General features: G+C 43.1%; 1 protein-coding gene across 3 annotated transcripts in view; it reads right to left on the bottom strand.

Moving 5' to 3' along the window:
• Positions 1 to 6,617: 6,617 nt before the first annotated feature.
• The window catches only part of LOC124016641 (calcium-binding mitochondrial carrier protein SCaMC-2-B-like), a 33,121-nt gene continuing 20,992 nt past the window's right edge, over positions 6,618 to 18,746 (bottom strand). For all 3 annotated transcript variants that reach the window (XM_046332174.1, XM_046332175.1, XM_046332176.1), the window contains 3 exons: positions 18,240 to 18,515; positions 14,656 to 14,806; positions 6,618 to 10,415 (listed from right to left, as the gene is read on the bottom strand). In XM_046332174.1, the coding sequence (XP_046188130.1) occupies positions 10,231 to 10,415; positions 14,656 to 14,806; positions 18,240 to 18,515 (612 nt within the window). In that variant the 3' untranslated portion in view covers positions 6,618 to 10,230. The remainder of the gene's footprint in view (positions 10,416 to 14,655; positions 14,807 to 18,239; positions 18,516 to 18,746) is intronic.

Below are 18,746 nucleotides of genomic sequence, written 5' to 3' on the forward strand. Positions count from 1 at the left end.
CTAGGAGCAGCAGCTCAGCTGAAAGTAGTGTGTGCCCTCGCGCTAGGAGCAGCAGCTCAACTGAAAGTAGTGTGTGCCCTCGCGCTAGGAGCAGCAGCTCAGCTGAAAGTAGTGTGTGCCCTCGCGCTAGGAGCAGCAGCTCAACTGAAAGTAGTGTGTGCCCTCGCGCTAGGAGCAGCAGCTCAGCTGAAAGTAGTGTGTGCCCTCGCGCTAGGAGCAGCAGCTCAACTGAAAGTAGTGTGTGCCCTCGCGCTAGGAGCAGCAGCTCAGCTGAAAGTAGTGTGTGCCCTCGCGCTAGGAGCAGCAGCACAGCTGAAAGTAGTGTGTGCCCTCGCGCTAGGAGCAGCAGCTCAGCTGAAAGTAGTGTGTGCCCTCGCGCTAGGAGCAGCAGCTCAGCTGAAAGTAGTGTGTGACCTAGCGCTAGGAGCAGCAGCTCAGCTGAAAGTAGTGTGTGCCCTCGCGCTAGGAGCAGCAGCTCAGCTGAAAGTAGTGTGTGCCCTCGCGCTAGGAGCAGCAGCTCAGCTGAAAGTAGTGTGTGCCCTCGCGCTAGGAGCAGCAGCTCAGCTGAAAGTAGTCTTGGAGCTGAATCATAGCCCCATGTTAGGCTTTTGGAGGCAAGGAATGAGATTAGTGGAAAATGTTAGGATTAGCAGTGGGATTACATCTGCAGAGTGGGAGTAGAGGCGTGAGAGAGGGGTGATTTCTCTCTGCTACCCAACACCGTACTCGTCGATCTGGAGATTATCAAGGAGGAAAGCTGCTGGCACGAGATGGTCATGTCTGTAGCAGACTGCTTTCCAATAGCAGACACTTAAATCCTACCCCTCTTGAATATTTACTATCAATATGGGATGAAAAATTGTCTTCCAACTGAAGATTTAAGTATTGATGAGAGGGGGGGTAAACATTTGGCATTTTTTACTAAATTTAACATGACTCCTGGCAACTCCAGGATGTTATCTGAGAAAATAAAAATAATGCTTGAACTACTCCTACTGGTGCTAAAGAGAACCCGTTCCAGCTCGATACTGAAGCTCTGGTCCCAGAACTCTCCAGTGTGTCCGGCCCACCATGCTGTTGTCCACTTTTAGCACTGCACTGATGTCCGCTGTGGACAACATACAGTCGGACAGATAAATCAGTCAGTACACCTCCACATACACACACTGGCTGTCAGATCATATAGTGCATATGTAACCAATGTGAAATGGCTAGCTAGTTAGCGGTGGTGCGCGCTAATAGCGTTTCAATCGGTGACATCACTTGCTCTGAGACCTTGAAGTAGTGGTTCCCGCAGCTTTTGTGGAGTGATGGGTAACGATGCTTCGTGGGTGCCAGTAATTGATGTGTGCAGAGGGTCCCTGGTTCGAGCCCAGGTATGGGTGAGGGGAGTAACATTATACTGTTACACATACAGTGCATTCGGAAAGTATTCAGACCCCTTGACTTTTTCCAAATGTTCTTATATTACAGCCTTATTCGAAAATTGATTAAATATATTTTTCCCTCATCAATCTACACACAATACCCCATAATGACAAAGCAAAAACTGTTTTTTTTTAAATTAAAAATGTACAACAAAAAAAACAGAAATATTATTGAAGCACCTTTGGAAGTGATAACAGTCTTGAGTCTTTTCGTGTATGACCCTACAAGCTTGGCACACCTGTTACTTGGGGAGTTTCTTCCATTTTTCTCAGCACATCCTCTCAAACTCTGTCAGGTTGGATGGGGAGTGTCGCTGCAAAGCTATTTTCAGGTCTCTCCAGAGATGTTCGATTCCGGGTTCAAGTCCGGCCTCTGGCTGGGCCACTCAAAGACATTCAGAGACTTGTCCTGAAGCCACTCCTGCATTGTCTTGGCTGTGTGGTTAGGGTCATTGTCCTGTTGGAAGGTGATCCTCCAGTCTGAGGTCCTGAGCAGGTTTTCATCAAGGATCTCTTTGTACTTTGCTCCGTTCATCTTTCCCTCTATCCTGACTAGTCTCTCAGTCCCTGTCACTGAAAAACATCCCCACAGCATGAAGCTGCCACCCCCATGCTTCACCATAGGGATGGTGGCAGATTTCCTCCAGACGTGACGCTTGGCATTCAGGCCAGAGAGTTTTATCTTGGTTTCATCAGACAATATAATCTTGTTTTCTCATGGTCTAAGAGTCTTTAGGTGCCTGTTGGCAAACTCCAAGCGGGCTGTCATGTGCCTTTTACTGAGGATGTGGCTTCCGTCTGGCTACTCTACCATAAAGCCCTGATTGGTGGAGTGCTGCAGAGATGGTTGTCCTTCTAGACTCTAGAAGGTTCTCTCATCTCCACAGAGGAACTCTGAAGCTTTTGTCAGAGTGACTCCAGGCAGCTCGGTTAGACAGCGCTCCAGAGACAGACGCAGCAGGTCTAGCTTCTGGCATGACTCCTGCAGCCTTGGCCTGGAGAACACTCAGTCACACACACTTTTAGAGTGTCTCTGTGACCCACCAGGTATGCATAACGAATGTTTCCAGCCATGAAAACATTAACTAGGTGTCTTAACCTGCAACCCAACAAGAATCAGACTTGCATTAACCAGATCCCCCAAGACCTCATTCATATCCTGGTGCCCACCTACCTGGTGCCCGGCGGTCCTGCACCTTGTGCCTCCCCAGCTGCTTGCCCACTTTCCTGGCCACACCTGACACGGCAGCCTCGATCTACAGGTGGTGCCGGAGCTCAACCACACGTAGATCCAGAGGACTGATCGTCTCAGAGGGTCGGCCTGCAGGGACCAATAAACAAACACAGAAATGGCACTGGGAAAAACACAGTCACACACATAAAACCAAAACAATGGCATGGCGAAGGACACACACACACACACACACACACACACACACACACACACACACACACACACACACACACACACACACACACACACACACACACACACACACACACACACACACACACACACACACACACTCAGTGTCTTCCCGCTCCCCCTCTTTAGCACAGGTGACTGACAATCTGCATGCGGAGCAGCTCAATCTTGGTGCGGCTGTCCTGAAGCATCCGCTGGGCTGTGGACAGCATCTTACGGTCCTCTGGAGGGTAGACCAGACACGGGAGTTCTACATCAATGATACGCATCTAGTGCACAAGTCAACCATGTCGTGTACTTCCCTCCTTTAGTCCCATGATAGAGCAGCCCTTAACAGCATTGGACACTGCCACCAGTCTTAGTGCCCTTATTCATTGACATGCATGGTGCTAGCCTGCATCCATTACCACTAACACACCTTCCCTGGCCTGCATTCAGTCAATGTCCAAGACAGCGTGACGAATTGGGGTCAAGCCCCCTTGAGAGCCCAGTTTTAATTGACAGTGCGGCCAAGCCTTTACATTGCCTGGCTACCCAAACTCCTTTGCTCTGGCCATTCGCTACGCCACGGACGTAATATTCTTCTCCGCAGTGATCCTGGATCTGAGTACCAACCCCAACGATATCTAGAACGCAAACACATTCTAACTGTTCTGATTGGTCCCAGAAACCGATGGGTTGTGCCAGAGCCACAACACACGGTGGGTAAAGTGGCATTTTGAAAATGTGTCATTGGCTTTGATACTCTTGATTGGTTAGATGATCCAAATCGCTGATGACTTTTATACAACAACCGTCATTTTGACGTCAGCACAAACGACTTCAACGATGGCAGTCTCACTGAAGAATGTATCAAATATAGAGCAGTGGGAGAAATCAGATTGAAATCGAATCAAGGTGGTGGAACCTATCCAATTCTTCCATGGTCATGAATGAGGAAAGGAAGTGGTGTAATAACTAGTGATGAAACAATTTAAAAAAATGGTTACATATCGTAATATTTTGGACGATTAGTATATTGATACTAAAATAAAATTGTTCTAGGTATAGTTAGTTAGCGCTAGTAGGCTGTACCTGCGCTAAAACTCTGTGCATTTTCATCCTCCCATCTTCTTTAGAAAATACTGAGCCAACATGTTTTCAGCACTTTCATTTCCATGGCTGGAACTACATTTTTTATGCTCTCATATACAGAGCAATGTCTTTGGAACATCAAATCGCAATATCGAATCGTAATTCATATAGAATCGTGAGAATCACAATAGATATCGTATGGGCACCTAAGTATCGTGATAAGTGTTTTCCATAAGCGTCGGCTAATCAGCCGGTTACAGGGTTACATTTTCCAAGTCATATTAACGAGGCTATTTTTCATTTCAAAGTTTCAATTGTCTGGTCCGTTGAGCCCTCTCCCGCTAGATATGCATCTGCTAGCGATCTATCGATAGGATAGGCGCCTGTCAGTCATAACGCGTGCGATGACAGGAAAAATCAGAGGTGAAGAGGCGAAGTGAGAGGTTTCACTCTCACCTAAATCTGTCCAAAATAAGCACAATGCGCTTCTACGGGCTTATTTTGGACCTAAGCTTGTCACATGTCTTCCACCGTTGGGACAAAGACTCCCATTGTTAAGAAGGAAACATGAGCATCTCGTCATTATAGTCCTACAGATCTCATGAATTTACATGTACCATGTAATGTAAGTGGTAACGCTGAGTCTAATGACCAATGATCGTTTTCTGACACATTCGTTTATTTTCTTTTGTGTATTTCACAAAGCCAGCCACGCGGAGTCGTGACGCATTGACTATTTACTGTGCGTTGATTGACAACTGAACAGCAAGTGTTGACTGGTTTATAAAAAGTTGTGCACAACTATTTCTCAAAAATGTCTGTTAGTGAGCATTTCTCCTTTGCCAAGATAATCCACCCACCTGACAGGTGTGGCATTTCAAGAAACTGATTAAACAGCATGATCATTACACAGGTGCACCTTGTGCTGAGGACAATAAAAGGCCACTATAATGTGCAGTTTTATCACACAACACAATGCCACAGATGTCTCAAGTTTTGAGGGAGTGTGCAATTGGCATGCTGGCTGCAGGAATGTCCTCCAGAGCGGTCATAAGCTGCCTCCAACGTTGTTTTAGAGAATTTGGCAATACGTCCTACCTGCCTCACAACCACATGTAAAGTGTTGTGTGGGCGAGCGGTTTTTGATGTCAACGTTGTGAACAGATCTGGCGATGAGGTTGTTCTGGGCAGGCATCAGCGACAGACAACGAACAATTACTTTTTATCCATGGAAATTTGAATACAGAGAGATACTGTGAAAAGATCCTGAGGCTCATTGTCGTACCAATCATTCGCCGCCATCCCCTCATGTTTCATCATGATAATGCATGGATGGCCCCACGTCGCAAAGTTCTGTACACAATTCCTGGAAGCTGAAAATGTTCCAGTTCTTCCATGGTCTGCATACTCACCAGATGTCTCCATGTTTGGGATGCTCTGGATCAAACAGTGTGGTCCAGTTCCCGACAATAACCAGCAACTATATTCGCACAGCCATTGAAGAGGAGTGGGATAACATTCCACAGGCCACAATCAACAGCCTGATCAACTCTATATGAAGAAGACACGCTGCATGAGGCTAATGGCGGTCACACGAAAATATAAACACAACATGCAACAATTTCAAAGATTTGACTAAATTAGTTAATGGAAATTAATTAGGCCCTAATCTATGGATTTCACATGGCTGGGAGTACAGATATGAATCTATTGGTTACAGATACCTTAAAAAAAAGGTAGGGGCGCGGATCAGAACCAGTCAGTATCTGGTATTGAAATTGTTGCATGTTGTGTTTACATTTTTGTTCAGTGCATTTACATTTTTCCCCCTATGCAAAACACCTTTGGAGATTGTATTTTGTAGTCTACATTGCGTTTTTCCTTAAAATGTTGTGTGAAGTTTGTGGGGGTTAATTTGGTAGCCTTTCACAGGCCAGATAGGTTGACCAATACTGCCACCCATATGAGATTAGTACTACAGGGTGAAGGCTCACTCTTTTCATAGTTATACATGCTCTTCCGGTTGCCTTTGTCAACTGCCATCCCAGTGCAACAGTGACAAAAGCAGAGTTAAAATATAGTTTGACAAATTTTCACTATGGTCTTCTTTATTGTCCGAGACAAGTTTCATGTTTGGTCACGTTTTATTTTCTTTATAATCTAACTCCCTCTCCAACTATGTCAATGAGGCAGAGGCTGGGGACAGACATTGATCCACCATTTGCTATGAAATATTAGTATATAGTGCTCAAGATGTGGGCAATTCAAAAACAACAAAAGTATAATATTGAGTTACTTTATTAACAGTTGTTCCCATAGAAGCATAAATACATTTAGCTTTACATTCATTCAATAGATGCATTCTTCTACAAAGGACAACAATGGTTCATTTACAATACATTCAATACTTTTCTAAATGCATTGAGCTCAAAGTATTGGGACAGTGACAAATTGTTTTGTTGTTTTGGCTCTGTACTCCAGCACTTCGTGTAAATAATGTATTGAGACTTGAGTCACTTATTGTAAATAACAATATATTATTATTTCTAAACACTTCTACATGATTATGTATAGTCCTGAATGTATCGTAAATAATGATGAGTGAGAAAGTTACACAAATATCATACCCCTAAGACATGTTAACACCTCACCATTAAAATAAGGGGAGGGGAGGTTAGTATTTTTTTTGGGGGGGGGGGTATGAGATTTGTGTAACTTTCTCACTCATTCACAATTCAGGATGATCCGTAACCATGGTAGCATCCACATGAACGTAGAGGTGTTGAGAACATTCTATTCTTGTTTACAATAAAAGTGACTCCAAAATGACCGAACACATTATTTACCATTCATTTCTATTGGGCACAAAATCATCTGAAACACAACCAAAACAAAACAGCAAATGCATCCAACAAGTTTGTAGAGTAACAAGCTTGATGTAATCATCATTGTGTGCTAGGAATATGGGACCATATACTGTACTAAACCTTTGACTCCCTAAAATGGAGGGATTATGTACAAGTGCTGTCATATCTAAACGGTCACCAAATATGGACAAAGATAAATTAAAGCTAACAGTCTGCACTTTAACCCCATAGTATCATTAGGAATCCAAAGTGCTGGAGTACAGAACCACCAAAACAAAAACATGTCACTGGCCCAATACTTTTGTAGCTCACTGTAAATGAAGATTTAGTCTGGATATGTTTTGCAAAATATTTCAATACCGTGAAATGAGCTGTTTTGATTCAAGAGACCACATAAAGACTAATGAATATACCAAACATTAGGAACACCTTCCCAATATCGAGTTGGCTGGATGTCCTTTGGGTGGTGGACCATTCTTTATACACACAGGAAACTGTTGAGCATGAAAATCCCAGCAGCGTTGGGAGTTCTAAACACAAACTGATGCACTTGAAACCTGCTAACAAACCCCGTTCATAGGCACTTAAATCTTTTGTCTTTCCAATTTACCCTCTGAATGGCACACAATCCATGACTCAATTGTCTCAAGGCTTAAAAATCCTTATTTAACATGTCTCCTCCCTTTCATCTTCAACAACCGCTGTGGATTTAACAAGTGACATCAATAAGGGATCATTTCACCCGGATTCCCATGGTCAGTCTACATCATGGAAAAAGAATGTGTTCTTAAATGTTTTGTATAGTGTATAGATACACTATACATTTTAGCCTTCAGCGATATAGGGGGACAATATGAATTTCGAGTTCACAAAAGCGTAATCTGATTTCCTGCTCGTCAATGCAGGAAATGAGGCGCTACACTTCAGGCAGTATGGAGTGGTATCCTTAGGTGGGGTACAATAATACAGACACAGCCTTTTCCATCCTCTTGTGGAGAGAATATATGGATTCGGGCTCCGGTATTTGCTAAAGCAAAAGTGCAAAAGATTAGTACTTATTTTTGTGGAGCTGCACCAACTAGAAAAAGCATTTAGGTAAATAGTGACAACCAACTAAACTCAAAACAAACAAGTCCCGAACTCAAGAAATACTAGCTCAAAGGCTGTCAGATGTTGATATCGAGTAATTTCATTTTACCGTCCAAAGAAAATCTATGCAGCCGGCTTTATACTCGTATCCCCGTGGGCCGGATTGTACAGAAAACATTCTCCATTCAGGCCGCAAAGGCCTCGATTCCTTCCTTAACTCGATTTAATGGAGAGAAGACCGAAAAAACAGGGAAAATGTCTGTCCTTTCTTTATGAAACACCATTTTCCACCACCACGATACAGTGAATAATGTTGGTTGTTGTGTATCGGGTTGCAGCAGTCTGTCTTTTCACCCCTGACCTGCGTTCCAATACTCATACTAACCGCACTAACTGTACTATTTGTGACATGAATTGAGTATGTAGTATGTTTATTGGTCATAATATGCCAAAAGTTTGCCAAAATACCAAGTATACATGCAGTGGATGCTTTTAGGGCCCATAATGCAATTCAGAAAATGTGCGTGGCTTCAAGTTTTCAGATTTAAAGAAAATGGCATAAAATATGCACCCGAAGTACAACGAGAGCAGATACAAATGAATTGCTTCAACGAATTTTGACAAATGTTGAGCAATGTAATGACTTTTCTAATAACGAACCATATAGCATTACAGCAGTATGTACAGGTATGTTAACTAGTTACTAAAACATCAAACTTGACAGACAGCATATTAGCCATCTAACTAACTACCCAACGTTTAGTGACATGATTATTTACATCATTCTACATCTACTCCGATTTCAGAGCACTCTCGCACACAATAACTGATGAATTTACCAAAGGGACTCTGGATTTACGAACGCCCAGAGTGCACTATCCCTCCAGATTGAATTTACAAACACACCCGAAATCGTAAAATGTTTAGCTAGTCATTTGTTATGCTAACAAGCTAGCAAAAGGTTCCATAGCAACAGCATCCACTTCCGGTAGACAGGCGATGCTCTAGTACGCTCAACTGAAACGATGCCGTTTGTTTCCCGTATACTAAAATTAATTAAGTATATAGTATGTCAATATGGGCATTAAAAAAACGATATAGTTTCAAAATGCTACTGTGGACCGGGGGCTAGAATTAGCAACTGTAGCATGATGGTGGAAAATGGTCTTTCAAAATGCTACTGTGGACCGGGAGTAGAATTAGCCACTGTAGCATGATGGTGGAAAATGGTCTTTCAAAATGAAACATACACATTTTCCCTGTTTCCCACCCCCAGAAACGACTCAATACCGCCATCTTCCTGTCTGAAATGTTACACAGGAAGTGACAGCGTAACGTCTCAAACCTTGATCAGTAGGTATCATTATGTGTTGCATTGTATCTTGAAAAACAATATATTAACAGTTTCTGAATATGTTATAGTATCATAACTAAACATCTGCTAACAGTATCCATTCTTTGAGCGTTGCCTGTCTTGGACCATATTTATTTAAATATCTGGTTACAATACAAAAAAAATGTCTTAGCATCAAGACATACACACTTCTTACCAGCGGTTTTAAGACTAAGTGGACAATAACACACTATGGGCATCCAACCGGCATCGCCCGTTCTGTTCACATCAGTCGTTTAACATTCTCATCAAGCTATACAATGAGAAAACGGAAAAATATGGAATTAACCAGATTAATCAAAATTGTGAGTTGAGGTTTTGCTCCCTCCAGACAAATAACAGCAAATGCCCTAATAGTTGCAGCCTCTTACATGTTAATGAATGCTGCATTAAGGCGGATACATATTACATAGGACAACTTTAGATGACAATTAGAAAAGGAGTCTTTCACAAGCCAGATAGGTTGACTAATACTGCCACCTATAGGATAGTACTATTGAGTGAACATAACAGTAAATACATTTCCGTTAACAAATTTCAAGCAAGTTGGAGAATACTGGAGTTCCAGAGAAGAGATTGTTTTTCAGTTCACCCGAGTCTTCAATTTGATAATAAAAAGCCAACAGTGGACTCATGGTGTTGTGCCTCTGGATTGATAACAAAATAACTCCTTACATAATGATACTTTAAGGTTACAGCTACGTGGAGAGGATCTCCATCCCTTCCAGTCATAGTGTCCGTTCCAAACTCTCCATCGTTTTTTTTGTCCTTAGTGTTGTAATATCTCTCCCCGCCTGTCTTCATAACATTTACAGAATGAGATTGTCTCTAACAACCCCAGCTCTGTCTGCTGAGATTCTCTCCCCCCCCCCGTCACCCACACCGTTGCTTGGCAAAGCAAAAATTATCAATTTGGTCTTAAGGGGAGGTGATACCTCCTTCTCCCCCCAGGCCTCAACGTGACACCACCCCCAGACTCATCTTGAGGTTCTCATAGACCACGTAGCTGATGCTGACCGCTGGAATGACCTTCATGAAGTTTGGGGCCAGGCCTCGGTAAAGTCCGAATGCACCCTCAGTCTTCACAATGTGTTTGAACAGCCCCGACATGGTCATCTGGGGACCGCCCTCGATGGTGGCTGAGGGGAAAAAAACATGAGAAGATGAGCGACATGAAATACACTTCAACAATAGGGATGCACTACTATGGAAACTGGGTCAATGTCTATATTATTAGCCATGCTGGTCAATGCTGATGTGGCAACTATATACAGTGCATTCGGAAAGTATTCAGACCTCAACTTTTTCCACAATTTGTTTCGTTACAGCCTTATTCTAAAATGTATTACAATAGAGTTTTCCCCCCTCATCAGTTTACACACAATACCCTCACAAAGCAAAAATAAACTGGAAAATGACATTTACATAAGTATTCAGACCCTTTATTCAGTACTTTGTTGAAGCACCTTTGGCAGCGATTACAGCCTTGAGTCTTCTTGGGTATGACGCTACAAGCTTGGCATACCTTTATTTGGGGAGATTCTCCCATTTTTCACCACCCTCAAGCTCTGTCAGGTTGGATGGGGAGCGTCGCGACATAGCTATTTTCAGGTCTCTCCAGAGATGTTCGATCGGGTTCAAGTCCGGGCTCTGGCTGGGCCACTCAAGGACATTTCAGAGACTAGTCCCGAAGCCACTCATGCATTGTCTTTGCTGTGTGCCTAGGTCCTTGTCCTGTTCAAGGATCTCTGTACTTTGTGGAATTTATTTTCTTCTTAATGGATTTGAGCCAATCAGTTGTGTTGTGACAAGGTAGGGGTGGTATACAGAAGAAAGACCTATTTGGGAAAAAAGTCTGTGTGCTGCACCAGATGACCCGGCATCCACAATCATACGACCTTATCAAAATTGAGTTGGATTGGGATGAGTTGGACCGCAGAGTGAAGGAAAAACAGCCAACAAGTGCTCAGCATGTGGGAACTTCTTCAACATTGTTGGAAATGCATTACAGGTGAAGCTGGTTGAGAGAATACTAAGAGTGTGCAAAGCTGTCAAGGCAAAGGGTGGCTACTTTGAAGAATCTCAAATATAAAATATATTTTGATTTAGAAAATAGAACTGTTTGGCCATAATGGCCATTGTTATGTTTGGAGGAAAAGGGGGAGGCTTGCAAGCCGAAGAACACCATCTCAACCGTGAAGCACGGGGGTAGCAGCAGCATGTTGTGGAGGTGCTTTGCCGCAGGAGGGACTGGTGCACTTCACAAAATAGATGGCATCATGAGGGAGTAAAGTTTTCGAAGCAACGTCTGAAGACATCAGTCAGGAAGTTATTGAAGCAACATCTCAAGATATCAGTTAAAGCTTGGTCGCAAATGGGTCTTCCAAATGGACAATGACCCCCAATTATACTTCCAAAGTTGTGGCAAAATGGCTAAAGGACAACAAAGTCAAGGTATTGGAGTGGCCATCACAAAGGGTTGACCTCAATCCTATAGAAAATTTGTGGACAGAACTGAAAAAGCATGTGCGAGCAAGGAGGCCTACAAACATGACTCAGTTACACCAGCTCTGTCAGGAGGAATGGGCCAACATTCACCCAACTTATTGTGGGAAGCTTGTGGAAGGCTACCCAAAACATTTTACCCAGGTTAAACAATTTCAAGGCAATGCAACCAAATACTAATTGAGTGTATGTAAACTTCTGACCTACTGGGAATGTGACGAAATAAATAAAACCTGAAATAAATCTCTACTATTATTCTGACATTTCACATTCTTAAAATAAATTGGTGATCTTAACTGACCTAAAACAGGTAATTTTTTAGGATTAAATGTCAGGAATTGTGAAAAACTGAGTTTAAATATATTTGGCTAAGATATATGTAAACTTCCGACTTCAAATGTATGTTGATTTGTTTTTTGGTTACTACATGATTTCATGTGTGTTATTTCATAGTTTCGACGTCTTCTGGACAAAAGGAACACTTATGTGAGAATGCTATTCATTGACTACAGCTCAGCGTTCAACACCATAGTATCACTAAGCTAAGGATCCTGGGACAAACACCTCCCTCTGCAACTGGATGCTGGGCTTCCTGGCGGGCCGCCCCCAGGTGGTGAGGGTAGGTAGCAACACATCTGCCACGCTGATCCTCAACACTGGAGCCCCCCAGGGGTGCATGCTCAGTCCGCTCCTGTACACCCTGTTCACCCACGACTCCATGGCCAGGCACGACTCCACCATCATTAAATTTGCAGACAACACAGTGGTAGGCCTGATCAACGACAATGACCCAATTTGTAAGTCGCTCTGGATAAGAGCGTCTGCTAAATGACTTAAATGTAAATGACGAGACAGCCTATAGGGAGGAGGTCAGAGACCTGACCGGGTGGTGCCCGAATAACAACCTATCCCTCAACGTAACCAAGACTAAGGAGATGATTGTGAACTACAGGAAAAAGGAGCACAGAGTATGCCCCATTCTCATCGACGGGGCTGTAGTGGAGCAGGTTGAGAGCTTACTTGGTGTCCACATCACCAACAAACTAGAATGGTCCAAACACACCAAGACAGTTGTGAAGCGGGCACGACTTGGCTTGAGGGGGAGGTTTAGGACCCCCATAAACACCTTCCCCCTTTTTCCTCTCTCTACTCTACTGACTATTGAAAATCCTTTTGTTAACATTGAGAGAGTCTGGTGACATCAAAAGATGGGAAACGGAACCATATTTCAGCAATCCAACCAGTTGAAAATATGTGTACTTAATGAATATGACAGATCAGTTGGCATCAGAGACATTATTACTGATGATAGGATAACATAAACTGTATCTTAGAAAGTCTACACATTCTAGTTATCAGATTCACATGGAATTGTTGTGCAATTTAAAATGTTTAAATATGAAACTATTTAAATGAGAGAACGGTTTGTCATAACACCACTCTGCCCAGTCAGAGGCCCCGCCCAAGTGAACGGACATGGGTTGTAAACTATGGAACACGGCCCGCTCTCCCAATCCTATATAAGCCCCTTGAAAAACTTTGTTCCAAGGACGTGTGGACTGGCATTGAAAGGACAAAGACCACTTACAGAACTAATCCAACATCAGCAAGAACCTAACGCAATTGGCATCGAATTTCAATGTGAAGGTGATGACCTACATGCCGGAAGGATGAATTTCGACTATACCAGCCAGAATATAGCATGAGCTTAAAGAATGGCAACTTGGTATGAACTTTGAACTCTTATTCACTAAAAAGTGCTACACCCTCCGCCCGCTAAACGTGGGCTAGGAGAGGACAGACAGAGTATACATTCTACCACGCTCCAGTTCACCACTAGACACTTTTCAGCAGACTAGAGATCCATGCTGGACCACCCGGCCTACGATCAATCTACCGAAGCGTAGCTCAGAGTAAATATTTATTGCATTTTCCTTTTTCAAATGGGCAGCAATTTAGATTTCATGAGATAATGTATTTCCGATAGCATAGCTTCTCCCTTCGTTACTCAGTCTTCCCGCTCTTTCACTCAAACCCAACCCCCCTCTTTTTGTGTAACCAGCTGTCATATCTGTTCCGTCCACTAGGGACGTTTTCCTTTATGACATCATTTGTAATCAATGTATGATCCATTTTGTGTAGATGTAATTGTGTGATTTAGGTATTTCGTAAATAAATAAACCAAATTTTGTATTGCTGATTCAACTTGTTAGCCAGGGTTCGTGAAGATAACCAAGAATTTACAACTTTCAGATGAGACTAAATAAAGTGACGATTAAATATTGACTGCTATTGAGGTAAAAGATTACTAGGTCTTTAAGATTCGGAAGATAACAGCTCTATAAACATTATTTCGTGGTGCCCCGACTTTCTAGTTAATTACATGAACCTGAATATCTTAATCAGGTGAAATTAATTACAGAGAAATTATTTCATAGAATAGCATGTCCTATCACTTAATTTGGCATAGCCAAAGACACGATAATAGCCTTGCTACTGTTTTTCACTGTTGTTTTTATTTCTTTACTTACCCATTGTTCACCTAATACCCTTTTTGCACTATTGGTTAGAGCCTGTAAGTAAGCATTTCACTGTAAGGTCTACTACCTGTTGTATTCAGCATTTCACTGTAAGGTCTACCTACACCTGTTGTATTCGGCGCACATGACAAATAAACTTTGATTTACTGTATATATGTAATAAAATACCAATACCCCTGTACCTCACTACCAACATGAAGACAGACATACATCCCCGATTAACAAATTCCTTGGTACCACAGATTTTGGTGGATCCACGAAACAAACCTTTCACTAACTAATTATATGCAAGTTATCTAATGAAACTCCAAATAGTTTTTGGCAGTGGGTGTACCTTGAGCCTGCATTCGGGTCCTGACCAGGGCCAGGGGGTAGCTGGCCAGCTGTCCACAGGTGCTGGAGGTGGTACCGCAGGCTAACAGCACGAACACCCCCGGGTCAGCACTGTCTGTGGCATAGCGCTGCAGCCATGAGTTCTTCAGAGTCTGGATGGAGACAAAAGAGTGGGGAAAAGAAAGATAGAGAAAATGGTTAGCTGAAGAGAGAAAATGTGGTCCTGATTGATAACACCAGAGAGACGGATGTCCTAACATTATCACAAAGCCTCCTAGCAACACACACACACACACAATTTCCGTTAGACAGTAATTGCTGGCTTTTGACCAGTCGAGTGTGTGTCTTCGTTAGGTAAATAAGATGCCTGATGACGGATGACGAACAACTATCACATGCGCACAGCACAGGCCTACAAAGCCTATTTTCAGCTGGATTTCTTCTGCGTCTCCCCAGTTAGTTGCTGCTGTAAAACATGAAACTCAAAATAGACTCGAAATAGAGCTCAGGGGCATCCTGTTTCCACTTATCAGCCTTGTGATGTTTCTACAACTTGATTGGAGTCCACCTGTGGTAAATTCAATTGATTGGACATGATTTGGAAAGGCACACACCTGTCTATATAAGGTCCTACAGTTGACAGTGCAGGACAGAGCAAAAACCAAGAGTTCGAAGGAATTGTCTGTAAAGCTCAGAAAAAGGATTGTGTGGAGGCACAGATCTGGGGAAGGGTACCAAAACATTTCTGCAGCATTGAAGGTCCCCAAGAACACAGTGGCCTCCATCATTCTGCAGCATTGAAGGTCCCCAAGAACACAGTGGCCTCCATCATTCTGCAGCATTGAAGGTCCCCAAGAACACAGTGGCCTCCATCATTCTGCAGCATTGAAGGTCCCCAAGAACACAGTGGCCTCCATCATCCTTAAATGGAAGAAGTTTGGATCCACCAAGACTCTTCCTAAAGCTGGGCTCCCGAGTGGCACAGCAGCCTAAGTCACTGCATCTCAGTGCTAGAGGTGTCACTACAGACCCTTGTTCAATTCCAGGCTGTATCACAACCGACCGTGATTGGGATTAGTGCACAATTGGCTGCCCGGCCAAACTGAGTAATCGGGGGAGAAAGGCCTTGGTCAGGGAGGTGACCAAGAACCCGACGGTCACTCTGACGGAGCTCTAGAGTTCCTCTGTGGAGATGGGAGAACCTTCCAAAAGGACAACCATCTCTGCAGCACTCCACCAATCAGGCCTTTATGGTAGAGTAGCCAGACAGAAGCCACTCCTCAGTAAAAGGCACATGACAGCCCGCTTGGAGTTTTCCATAAGGCACCTAAAAGGCACCTAAAGACCATGATTAACAAGATTCTCCGATCTGATGAAACTAAATGCCTGAATGCCAAGCGTCACGTCTGGAGGAAACCTAGCACCATCCCTTCGGTGAAGCATGGTGGGGGCATCACCATACTGTGGGGATGTTTTTCAGCTGCAGGGACTGGGAGACTAGTCAGGATCAAGTGAAAGATGAACGAAGCAAAGTAGAGATCCTCGTTGAAAACCTGCTCCAGTCGTCAGACTGGGGCGAAGCCCGGAATTGAACCCGATTGAACATCTCTGGAGGGACCTGAAAATAGCTTTACAGTAACGCTCCCCATCCAGAGGATCTACAGAGAATGGAAGAAAATCCCAAATACAGGTGTGCCAAGCTTGTAGCATCATACCAAGAAGACTCAAGGCTGTAATCGCTGCCAAAGGTGCTTCGACAAAATACTGAGTAAAGGGTCTGAATACTTATGTAAATGTGATCCGTTTTTTTCATTAATACATTTGAACATAATTCCAAACCTGTTTTCACTGTCATTATAGGGTATTGTGTGTAGATTAATGTGGGAAAAATGTATATAATCCATTTTATAACAAGGCTGTAACCCCCCCCAATTATTTTTTTTTAACCTCCCCTGTTATTGTAATGGTGAGAGGTTAGCATGTCTTGGGGGTATGATATCTGTGCTTCCATCTTCCCCACTCATTATTATTCCCAATTATTTAATCATGGAAGCAACCACATTAATGTAGAAGTGTTTAGAAACATATTATATTCTAATTTACAATAAAAGTGACACCAAAATAACAGTACATTATTTATCATTAATTTCTATTGTGTACAAAATAATTTGAAACACAACCAAAACAAGTGCATCCAACAAGTTTGAAGTAATCATTGCATGCTAAGCATATGGGACCAAATACTAAACTTTTACCACATTAACACGCAAGTCAATTTGTCCCAATACGTTTGGTCCCCTAAAACAGGGATTACGCACAAAGAGTGCTGTAATTTCTAAACGGTTCACCCAATATAGATGAAAATACCCTCAAATTCAAGTTGACAGTCTGAACTTCAACCTCATAGTCATCGTATCACTTCAAATCCAACGTGCTGAAGGACAAAACAAAAACAAAAGGGTCACTGTCCCAATACTTTGAGCTTACGTAATGGAAATATATAAAAAGAAACTATGAAAAAAGGGGAAAACCAATTCACACAATGAATGCGCAAGAATTGGTGAGAGACAGCTGAGCGCATTCTGGAGAGGGACGTCCCTATATCTTCGCCACACATCACCCCCTTCTTGTCTAAACATTTTAAATTATACTCAAGATATATTATCTTCACACATATTTTAGATGCTTTTCACTGACAGACTCAATTAGCTCTGCCAATTCACTGACCAGCTGGGCCAATTCACTGACCAGCTGGGCCAATTCACTGACCAGCTGGGCCAATTCACTGACCAGCTGGGCCAATTCACTGACCAGCTGGGCCAATTCACTGACAAGCTCATCAGCTGGGCCAATTCACTGACAAGCTCATCAGCTGGGCCAATTCACTGACAAGCTCATCAGCTGGGCCAATTCACTGACAAGCTCATCAGCTGGGCCAATTGCCACACGTTTTGCCCATATTGGCATAAGCCTACACAAGCTTGTGATTTGAAACAACCCACAGCAATTTTTTTTTTAAAGAAGCTAATGATTCTTGATTCCTATGTTGCTAAGTCATGCTCTCTGGGTGAAGTATTTTGAATAGACAGGAGTGATTTTAAATTGGGCTAATTTATTTCAATTTACTTTAGGGGAAATTGGAACACGCCACCTATGAAAGAATTCCTCATATGCCATTTCTCTTCTGTTCTATTGGTTTTCATATAAACTTTCTTTCGTTGTGCAGAAGCATAGTCAGTCATATTAGCAACTGAGATTTTCATCTGTCACATAAGCTATGGATCCGCTCGCATCAGGGGCTCTGTTCAGAATGTTGTTTTCCCACTTATTGCAAATGTTTTGGCAAATGTTTGAAAATAATGTTTAATTGGCGGCTTCTTTACAGGAGTTGCATGTTCTGTTATGATGCATTACCTATAATCTAAATGTGATTCCTGTCATTCTGTGGAAAACACGCTAATGGGTTACATACCCAATGCATATGGGTCTCGTAAATTTCCCATAACGGACGGTTAATTTAAATCTACCCGGTCACGTTGTCCGGTGTCACGTTTTCCTAAAGTAAACCTTGACACACACACACACCTCGTAGACAGCCAGGTCGATGCCAGCGTAGGGGATGATGCCTATCAAGTTGGGAATGTAGCCCTTGTAGAAGGCGGCCATGCCCTCCTTCCGGAAGATGTGTTTGGCGCAGTCAGCGATGCCAGAGAACTGTCCCGTCTTCCTCAGGGCTAGCCGGGTCTTCAACACCTCCATGGGGTAGATGCTGCTCTGGGCGATGGCTCCAGCCAGAGAGCCCGCCACAAACCTCTCCAGGATGCCCAGTGTCTCCTGGTTACTGCCTATCAAACGTTTGATCTGGACAACACAACTCTGGTTAGTGACAGTCCTCAAGAGTATTTGAGTTCAACTGTGAGAGGCCATAGTCAAAATCAACTTGGTAAGTGACAGGAGCTTATAGTGGTATTTCCTCCGAGTATGTTCCTCGACAAAGTCTGAGGGAGACATTTTTTACCGAAGGATAGTAAACTACAGCGCGGTTAATAGCAAAACGTTCATCGACTCCAACTTGACAGCACTAGAAAGGGT

The sequence above is a fragment of the Oncorhynchus gorbuscha genome, linkage group LGY (assembly GCF_021184085.1).
Source record: "Oncorhynchus gorbuscha isolate QuinsamMale2020 ecotype Even-year linkage group LGY, OgorEven_v1.0, whole genome shotgun sequence".
Classification (NCBI taxonomy): Eukaryota; Metazoa; Chordata; class Actinopteri; order Salmoniformes; family Salmonidae; genus Oncorhynchus; species Oncorhynchus gorbuscha.